Genomic DNA, 10,124 nt, shown 5'->3' on the forward strand with positions numbered 1-10,124 from the left:
AAAAATTAAGAAAACTGTAGAAGGATATTTTACTCTTATCCACATGCCTATCTTATATATGAGTGCGTTCACAAATTTGCTATCACAATTCACACATTTCAAGTGGGCTAATCCTTACCCTCCACTGATTAACTATGTGTGGGAGTGAGATGTACATGCATACGTTTTTTTAGGAAATCGCTTTGATATTATATATAAAGTAGAACATTTAATTTTTTTTGAGACACCAATTTTTTTTTTGAAACACTAGTAGAATATTTGGTTAACTCTTGAAAACAATTATAACAAAAATATAAGAATAGAGTTCCATATCTATATAATATGTCTTATTTCCAATGATAATATACAAATAATAGGTATATGGGATCTCATAAACTCCACGTTAGAAGTGTGAAACATCAAATGATGAGATTGAAATCTGGTTGAAGCCTTACAAATCTATGGTAAATATGTATGCGAGTGTGACGACCGTATGATACAATGATTGTTATTTGAATCTTTAGTGAACTAATTAACTGCATGTAACAATGTTTTCTTACGAATCAGTTCAAAAAAAAAAAAACAATGTTTTCTTCGTTCTAGAAAAGATTACCATGCATAGCGTTACTTATTCCGTTTTGTAAAGTTAGTTTGACTGTTTCTTACTCTTATACCAGTAAAAATTGATAACCTAATAACCATCGGTAACCAAGAAGAAAATATGCAATATAGAGATTACATGTTCATAAATCAGACACTTGACAATCCGATATAACATGCCTCAGAAACAAAAAGCCAAAGAAAAAAAAAAAAGAAAACAGACAAATGGAAATGAAATGAGTAGATATTATTTATGAAATGTCTTACAACGCGATCTAGGAAGTAGTTTATATATATATATAATACATGTATCTTATTTTCAATGTACCAGTAGTGTGTACAAAAGATCTCATAAAGTCCACGTAATAAGTGTTAAATATCAAATGATGACTATTTTATGAATGAATTGTAATCTATATTAAATATACATAAACCCGTATATGATACTATTGTGAATGTGACGATAAAAAGATAAAATGATTGTTATTTGAATCTTTGATGACCTAACTAACTTCATCTGAAATTATATTCCTAGGTACTGCTGTTTTCCTATTCTACAAAATATACCACTAACATTATCTAACCTGTTTTGTTAAGTTATTTTGACTGTTTTCCTATCCCAATAAGAGTTGAAAACCTAATAGCCATCGGAAAGTAACCAAGACGAAGAAGCAATATAGAGATTACATGTTCACAATCACACATTTGACAATCCGATATAGAATGTCTGAGAAACAGAAAACCAAAGGGAAAAGAAACAGACAATTCGAAATGAAATGAGCAGAGATTATTATGTGAATGTCATAGCAAATTAAGCACCGGTGAAGCTTGGTGGTTTGTAGGCGATGAAACTGATGCACTGAACCTGACGGTTGTTGTCAAATCCGATGATCCTGATGAAAGCGTTAGGGTACTCCGTTTTGCATTCTTGGACTTCCTTCAACACTTGAGCAGAGTCAGTGCATCCGAACAAGGGAAGCTTCCACATTGTCCAGTAACGTCCATCATAGTATCCGGGTGTGCTTCCGTGCTCACGGTACACAAATCCATGCTATACAAACATGAGAGTACCATTCATAATAAGAATTCACATGGTCTAATAAAGGATGTTTAGATCCAAAAATTATTTTTTCTTTATTACCTCCAACTCGAATTCAACACAAGGAATCCACTTGTTGCGGAGAAGGTAGTCAACTTCCTTACCCAATTCAACTTCGGTAAGGTCAGGAAGGTAAGAGAGGGTCTCAAACTTCTTCTTTCCAACTGGTGGCCACACCTACAAATTAAATCACATTTCCAATTGGTGAATACTAAGTCAAGTTTGTATATATTGTTTTGGACATTTATTGATCCTAGGTACGTTATATACACTTTTCAATAGGATTCATGTTCGAATGCACCAGTTGCGTGTAATAAAGGACAGGCCTGCAATTATTCTAGTGACATTTACCTTCATGCAGCTAACTCTTCCTCCGTTGCTAGCGATGGAAGTAATGTCATTGTTGGCCTTGCGGGTGACTGGGAATGCAGAGGAAGACTTCAAGCCGGTGAATGGAGCGACCATGGTGGCTTGAGCCGGTGAGGTAACCACAGCAGCGGAGGAGAGCATAGAGGAAGCCATTACTACTTCTTCTTCTTCTTTTCTCTTAACTTACTTGTCTGTCTATTGCTTTGGTTATCTATATATAGTGAGAAGCGCAAGAGGTATAAAGCCCTAATGATCGAAGGATCAAGATTTCATGATGTCGTCGTTAACTGCCACAGGATTAAAGAAAGGTGTAGAAATAACATTATCTTATCTTATCTTGTAAGAAAACGTATGAATGTGTATGGTTTACTCGTCTCCACTTGAGCCAATGCTTTTGGCTCTTTCCTATTGAGAGAGGACAATTCTGACGCATGATCTACATTTCAATGTTCGCGGACCTTCTATTTATATGAATTAATTTCGCTTAATTTGATTAGGTTCATTATTAAATTCACAATTGAAATTACTATACGAAATGTACTTGAATTATACATGTATGTCGTACTAATTAACTTATGAGTAATGAGACTACTGTAATGGTCATGTCCATACTCAAACGAACAAAAACAAAAGAATAGTGGGTCCGATTGGTAAGTTAAAACCGTATAAAAACTGTTACTTAATAGTTAAAAACTATAAACTAAATCAATAAAAGTGGTACCAAAACACTAAATGTAACGTTTTTAGGTAATGCTTTGTGCATCTATCTGTGATGGGTAACTTCCTGCAGATTCAGGTAGTTCGGTTCGACTAAAATCTTGTCGAACATAAAAAAAGTTCAGTTCAGTTTGGTATTTGGGTAGTTAGGTTTTTAAAATTTTACCGAAACTAACTAAAGTTTTTGATTCTGATTATATTTCGGTTAAAAATTTGGGTAAAATTGGTTAATTCGGTTAATTCTGTTAGTCTGGTTAATTTGGTCCAATATTTTGGTTAATTCTATTAGTTCGGTTCAAAATTTTGAGTAATTTTAGGTTGCTTGGTTACTTCGATTCGAAATTTTGGTTAGCTAGGTTAGTTCGGATTGAAATTTGGGAACAAATTTTTTTTTTTGAAACCGATCTAACCGATTACCGAACTGAACGAGCCAAAAACCAATTTTTTTTTATAAACCTGCTGAACCGAGCCGAACTTCTCAACCAAATGAAATTTTGGATGCCTTTATTGCAATGATACAAGATTACCAATTATATTTATCTCTGGTCAGATAGTGCTGTATTTTTATGTTTTTTTTAATGAATGTAAATTTTATTAATCCAAAAAATTATCCTTACATCAAAAGCAATGTTTTATAAGATTAAGTTTGGGTTAAATCTAAGATTAGTTTTTAGATTTTTGAGTTACTATTTGATGTATAATGTATTACATTTGAGTTACAATTTTGAGGTATTCCTTTGGTAAAATTGACAAATTAAGTGGTAATTCAACATAAAAAAAACCATGTGTTAAGATTTGAGTTAGTATGTTTTTTTGGTTTTCAACTAAAAACTCACGTTCATTTTTGGCTATATTAAACAGTTTGTTTTCTAAATTCATTTAATAGTTATATATGTTTACACTCGCTGGATTAGAGAGAGAGAGAGAGAGGGGAATGAGGAAGAAGAAGAAGAAGGCAAATATGTTTTTTTATATAAAACATTTATGACGGAAAAGGGTCGTCAGAATTCCATCAAAATATTTTGGTATTTGGCAGTTCACGAAAATTTTGGCTGTTCCTTTTCCCAGGTACATTAAAATTCCGACGAAATTACAATGACCCTATATTTTTCGTCGAACTTTTTGTTAATTGGTCAACTGACCAAGTCGGAAACAAGAATATGCTATATTCGTCAGAAGTTTTTCAGAAAAATACTTTTAAAATTCTGACGAATATAGCATATTCTCTGCATGCTTTTCAATTGGTTGAAAAATAGATCCATCGGAATTTTGCCAGTATATTCCAATGAATTTACAATGAAAATGAGAGGGGGTTTCAAAACAATTGAAATTTGACCCACAATAAACTCTTATAACTTTTTGATAACTTAGAAGGAGTTATCTGCATGTTTAAGTATATAATTGTTTATACGAGATCATATTACAAATAATTGATATTGTAAGTTGGATTCTCGAAATATGTTTTTTAAGTATATAAATGCTTATGGGAGATATTACATATCCGCGGATATATTTGTAGAGGATTTTATAACTTGTAAAAATGGAATGCTTTTTAACTCACATCCTATTAGACACTTAATATGTGTTTTTGACCTCATAGGTATCCGGTTTTACATTAATATTAACTGAATCATATCGAAAACATTTATTCGCTGGAATTCCATCGGAATATTCCGACAGAATTCCGACGACATTGGTCAATTCCGTTGGTATAATTCCGATGGAAATGAAACCCCAAACCGAAACCCCAATATAAGTGTTTTCATTGGAATTCTGTTGGAATATACCGACAGAATACCAACAAAATAAAGAAATTTTTGAATATTAAATAATTTTCGAATACATTGTAAATTTCTTAAGTCCAACAACCAAAAAAATACAACTATTTTATTCAACTCCAACAACCAATAAATAAAAAAACTACACAATTGAAAGTTAAATATATGATTACAGATTTTCTAAATACGTTAATCTACCCAAAATCCGAAGAATAATCAGACGGACATGAATCCGAATCTTCGTCAAACTCTCCAACCTCAGCATCTGACTTGAAGTGTACAACAGCATCATTTCCAAACTCGGTAAAATCGACAACGAGTTAAAATTTTCTAATCTTCAACTAGACTTACGCTGATTCTAGAGTTTGGTTGCAATGTGTCATGATCAGAACTTCCAAATATAATCTTGATTATTGAAGTTTTGAACACTTATGGTATTCTTTGTTTTTTCCTAGAGTTTGAAACTGAATACAACATAGAGTAAGGAGTGAACTCTGGGACTCATTTGGTGCTAAAAAGACAATATTTCAAGTAATTTGACAGTTTGTGTTCTTCTTGTTTAAGACTTAAGTATTTTTTGTTTCTGGTGTGATTTGAAAACTTTGTTTCATGGAGCTATGTTTGTTTCATTTTCTGTGTTGGAAAATTATATTTTATTTCCTGGCTTGTTTTGCTTTGACACTTTGATTAATGAGTCTGGTTTCATTTAACATTTCATTTTCTAGAGTTTTTTTTTTTTGGTTAATCAGATGTCGTTTGGGTAACAAGTCTAGTTTCAGTTTTTAGTTAAATAGGGTAATATTTAACCGAACCAAAATTTACCCATTTTTGGGTTATATATGGTTAGTTTCATCAAAAAATTTGACCGATTCGAAACTGAACCATACGTCGACCAAACACTATTTGGATACAGTTTTCAAATAACCAAACTACTCGGAACCGACCCGATTACCCAAAATCTCAGGCCTATCGGAAAATCGTTTTGATACCAATTGAAAGTGTGAATGAGGCTAGAGTAAAGTGCCGAAAACATTATTTTCCAGTTTACTAGAATAAAAACAAATACAACTAATTTGTAAACCCGTAAATAAAGTGCAATCCTCCTAAAATGCCGTTGTTTTCTATTGCAAGAACTCATTAGGATAACCTAATCGTAATCTAAAAATCCCCAAGAGCCTAGAATTCAATTCTAGAATTCTCTCAAAGTTTGTTAGCACCTAGCGGGCAGCAATGACACCAAACGATCGATCACACAAGCACACAAATCTCTATCGGTTTTCTTATTCTCCAAAGTCCATTATTCTTTATAAGGCTCATGCTCCTTGTATAGAAAACCTAAACCTGCATCACAAGTTCTTCCCAGAAATTTTTTCTTATTTTTAAATTATATTTCTTTTTTCCTTCAAACAAACTTCTATTTTACAGTAAATATTCAGTTGTTAAAAGGTCTTGTTTATGTAGATGTTCTAGTTCACATTTGCAACGCAGCAATGTTTTACTTAACTACAATTAAGAATTAAGAAATATATATATATGTGTGTATCTCTTATATATTAAAAGAAAAACATTACAACATTTGAGGTATACACATATCATCACCATAATAAGTTTCAGAATCCTAAAAAAACAGATTGGTTCATCTAAATATATAATAAGTTTTTTATTAAATTAATCATAATTCATCATTAATATTCATCATTCTTTCCTTAAATAAAAATTACAAAATTTTCTAATGTGGCTAAAGTATATATGAAAATTAATAATACAGATTTAATAAAAATCATTGTATCATCTATCATATTTGTTTAATTTCAAATTATTAAAATAAATTAAACGACCACATTAACCATATAATAAAAATTTAGATTTTTCTGTATATGTTATATATTTTTTTTAAAACGACCATCAATTATTAAAACTGTCAAAACTCTCACATTCAAATTATTGTGATCCATTGTTTAAGATTTTTCCTATGATAAGATACAAATGCTTACAAAATAATTTAATTAAAAAATCTGATTTAATAAATATTAAGATTAAAAAATATATATATTAATATCTTTTAAATTAAACTATATAACATATAGAATACATAAATATTTTAATTTTGAAATTTGTTTTGAATTTTTTTTTCTTGATAAATATTTGAACAACTATTGACAAATTAATATTTAAACTTAAAATATTTCATTGATTTTTTTAAAAAATATATAAATTAATAAAATTATTAATTTCAGAGTGAAAATTTTGTTATCAACGATTTAAAGTTTTTGGTTATAAAAATATACAAATGATCAAAAAACCTTATGAGTAAAAACATCATTTAATAGATATCAATATTAAAAATAAATTATATATATATATATATATATATGTTATTATCATTTTTTTTGGACATTGATACTGGTGAAAAAAAGGGCAGAGCGAGTGAAAAAAAAAAGCAGAGTCGTCGTCTTTTCACCTTCTCCGGCCGCGGCCTCTCGCCGTTGGTTCCGTGAGAAGGTGGTTGCATGTTTCTTCTAGTTTTATTCTCTTTTTAGTTTTCGTGGTTGCATGTTTTTTCTAGTTTTATGCTCTTTTTAGTTTTAGATGGTCTCAAATCTGAATAGAAGCTTCATGTCTCCGGATTGAAGTGAAGAAATTCAGATCTGGACGCAACAGACATCGATCTTGTCAGATCTATGGCCTGTGGTGGTTGGCTAATGGTTACCTGCTGTATGGAGAAGAATCGTGTTAAGTAAGGCTTGGGTGGCCTTGCTGTGGTGTGGAGGCGCGTAGAAGGCGCGTGCTGAGCCCTTTCAAAGTCCAGTGGCGAGTTTAAGTTGGAATTGGAGGAGGTCAGTGGAGTACAGGCGTAGAGGAGGAGGAGGAGGCGCAGTCTACAGCAACGGTTATATATTAGCTAACAGTCCGGTTTGTTTCTTGTATGAATGGGTTTGAGTCTCGTCTAGATGTTTGTAGTCATCTGCCTTTATGGTCTGTGTCTTCTAGTTTATGTGTTGTTTTCTATATTTTAATCTTTGGCTCCAGATAGTATTGTTTACTATGCTGGCTACTGGCTCCGGAAGAATCTTTGTCTTGCCGGCTTAATGTAACCTTTGTTCAAGTTTCAATATTAATCCAACAGATGACAAAAAAAAATGTTATTATCATTTAAAAATTGAATTATATATCATATAAAATAGAAAGTGATTGTTTTGGTTAATATAATTTATTATACCAGTTTAATTATATACATAATAGTTAATGAATTTTTATTTATTCTTTATTATTTCTTAAAAGGTAAAAGAACATATAATACATAATATATATATTATAATGTTCATCTTCCGCAAGGCGCAGATTTTCACTTAGTATTTGTTAAATATTATGATAAATTCTTATCCACATGCCCTATCTTATGTATGCACACCGTCCACAAATGTGTCCATCAAAGATTTCAAGTGGACCATCCTTTCCCCCAGTGGTTAACAATGTGTGTGGGTATTATAGAAAAGTAGAAAATTTATTATCTTTTTCCTTCAAAAGAATTAACAAAAATAAGAACAAAGATATCTAGGAAGTAGTTTATATATATATATAATACATGTATCTTATTTTCAATGTACCAGTAGTGTGTACAAAAGATCTCATAAAGTCCACGTAATAAGTGTTAAATATCAAATGATGACTATTTTATGAATGAATTGTAATCTATATTAAATATACATAAACCCGTATATGATACTATTGTGAATGTGACGATAAAAAGATAAAATGATTGTTATTTGAATCTTTGATGACCTAACTAACTTCATCTGAAATTATATTCCTAGGTACTGCTGTTTTCCTATTCTACAAAATATACCACTAACATTATCTAACCTGTTTTGTTAAGTTATTTTGACTGTTTTCCTATCCCAATAAGAGTTGAAAACCTAATAGCCATCGGAAAGTAACCAAGACGAAGAAGCAATATAGAGATTACATGTTCACAATCACACATTTGACAATCCGATATAGAATGTCTGAGAAACAGAAAACCAAAGGGAAAAGAAACAGACAATTCGAAATGAAATGAGCAGAGATTATTATGTGAATGTCATAGCAAATTAAGCACCGGTGAAGCTTGGTGGTTTGTAGGCGATGAAACTGATGCACTGAACCTGACGGTTGTTGTCAAATCCGATGATCCTGATGAAAGCGTTAGGGTACTCCGTTTTGCATTCTTGGACTTCCTTCAACACTTGAGCAGAGTCAGTGCATCCGAACAAGGGAAGCTTCCACATTGTCCAGTAACGTCCATCATAGTATCCGGGTGTGCTTCCGTGCTCACGGTACACAAATCCATGCTATACAAACATGAGAGTACCATTCATAATAAGAATTCACATGGTCTAATAAAGGATGTTTAGATCCAAAAATTATTTTTTCTTTATTACCTCCAACTCGAATTCAACACAAGGAATCCACTTGTTGCGGAGAAGGTAGTCAACTTCCTTACCCAATTCAACTTCGGTAAGGTCAGGAAGGTAAGAGAGGGTCTCAAACTTCTTCTTTCCAACTGGTGGCCACACCTACAAATTAAATCACATTTCCAGTTGGTGAATACTAAGTCAAGTTTGTATATATTGTTTTGGACATTTATTGATCCAAGGTACGTTATATACATTTTTCAATGGGATTCATGTTCGAATGCACCAGTTGCGTGTAATAAAGGACATGCCTGCAATTATTCTAGTGATATTTACCTTCATGCAGCTAACTCTTCCTCCGTTGCTTGCAATGGAAGTAATGTCGTTGTTTGCTTTGCGGGTGACTGGGAATGCAGCGGATGACTTCAAGCCGGTGAATGGAGCGACCATGGTGGCTTGAGCCGGTGAGGTAACCACAGCAGCGGAGGAAAGCATAGAGGAAGCCATTACTACTTCTTCTTCTTCTTCTTTTCTCTTAACTTACTTGTTTGTCTATAGCTTTGGTTATCTATTATATATAACGAGAACCGCAAGAGGAAAAGGCCCTAATAACCAGAGGGTCCAGATTTCATGATAACGTCGTTAACTGCCACATGATTAAAGAAAGGTGTTAAGACCCTTATCGATACTGACCACTATGTTAAGGCCACGTGGCAGAAGTGCTATTATCTTATCTTGCATTAAAATGTATGAATGTGTATATATGGTTACTGATTTACTGCTGGCCTCCACTTGAGGCGATGCTTTTGGTTCCTTGCACTACAAGAAAACACACCGAATTCCGACGGAGGTTCCGACGGACACCAAGGTCGTCGGAAATTTGTGACGGAATACTGACAAATTTCCGACCAAATACAAAAAAATTAAGTCGTCGGAATTCCGTCGGCCATTTCCGACGGAATTCCGACCAAATTTGGTTCGTCGGAATTTTCCGACGAGTTTTCGACGACATTCCGATAAAAAATGTAACCGTTGTAGTCGTCGGAAGTTCGTCGGTATATTCCGACGAATTTCCGACGACATTCCGATTAAGAGCAAAGTCGTCGGAATTCCATCGGAAAATACCGACGGAATTCCGACGAACTATGAGATTGGACAATTCCGACGGAATTCCGACGGACTGCTTAC

General features: G+C 32.8%; 2 protein-coding genes across 3 annotated transcripts; both read right to left on the reverse strand.

Moving 5' to 3' along the window:
* Positions 1-676: 676 nt before the first annotated feature.
* On the reverse strand, positions 677-2,289 carry LOC106341727 (ribulose bisphosphate carboxylase small chain F1, chloroplastic-like). The gene is made up of 4 exons (XM_013780431.1): positions 2,030-2,289; positions 1,721-1,855; positions 1,389-1,630; positions 677-852 (listed from the first exon to the last, which is right to left on the reverse strand). The coding sequence occupies exons 1-3, from the start codon at positions 2,198-2,200 to the stop codon at positions 1,391-1,393; spliced, it is 546 nt and encodes a 181-aa protein (XP_013635885.1). The 5' UTR covers positions 2,201-2,289; the 3' UTR covers positions 677-852; positions 1,389-1,390.
* LOC106341726 (ribulose bisphosphate carboxylase small chain F1, chloroplastic) lies at positions 677-9,533 on the reverse strand. Of its 2 annotated transcripts, XM_013780429.1 has the most exons (4): positions 9,273-9,533; positions 8,964-9,098; positions 8,633-8,873; positions 677-853 (listed from the first exon to the last, which is right to left on the reverse strand). In XM_013780429.1, the coding sequence occupies exons 1-3, from the start codon at positions 9,441-9,443 to the stop codon at positions 8,634-8,636; spliced, it is 546 nt and encodes a 181-aa protein (XP_013635883.1). In that variant the 5' UTR covers positions 9,444-9,533; the 3' UTR covers positions 677-853; position 8,633. The 2 variants fall into 2 exon arrangements, with proteins under 2 accessions (XP_013635883.1, XP_013635884.1); XM_013780430.1 differs by lacking the exon at positions 677-853 and having other exon boundaries at positions 8,762-8,873; positions 8,971-9,098; positions 9,273-9,491.
* Between the last annotated feature and the right edge of the window lie 591 nt (positions 9,534-10,124).

The sequence above is a fragment of the Brassica oleracea genome, chromosome C4 (genome assembly GCF_000695525.1).
Source record: "Brassica oleracea var. oleracea cultivar TO1000 chromosome C4, BOL, whole genome shotgun sequence".
Classification (NCBI taxonomy): Eukaryota; Viridiplantae; Streptophyta; class Magnoliopsida; order Brassicales; family Brassicaceae; genus Brassica; species Brassica oleracea.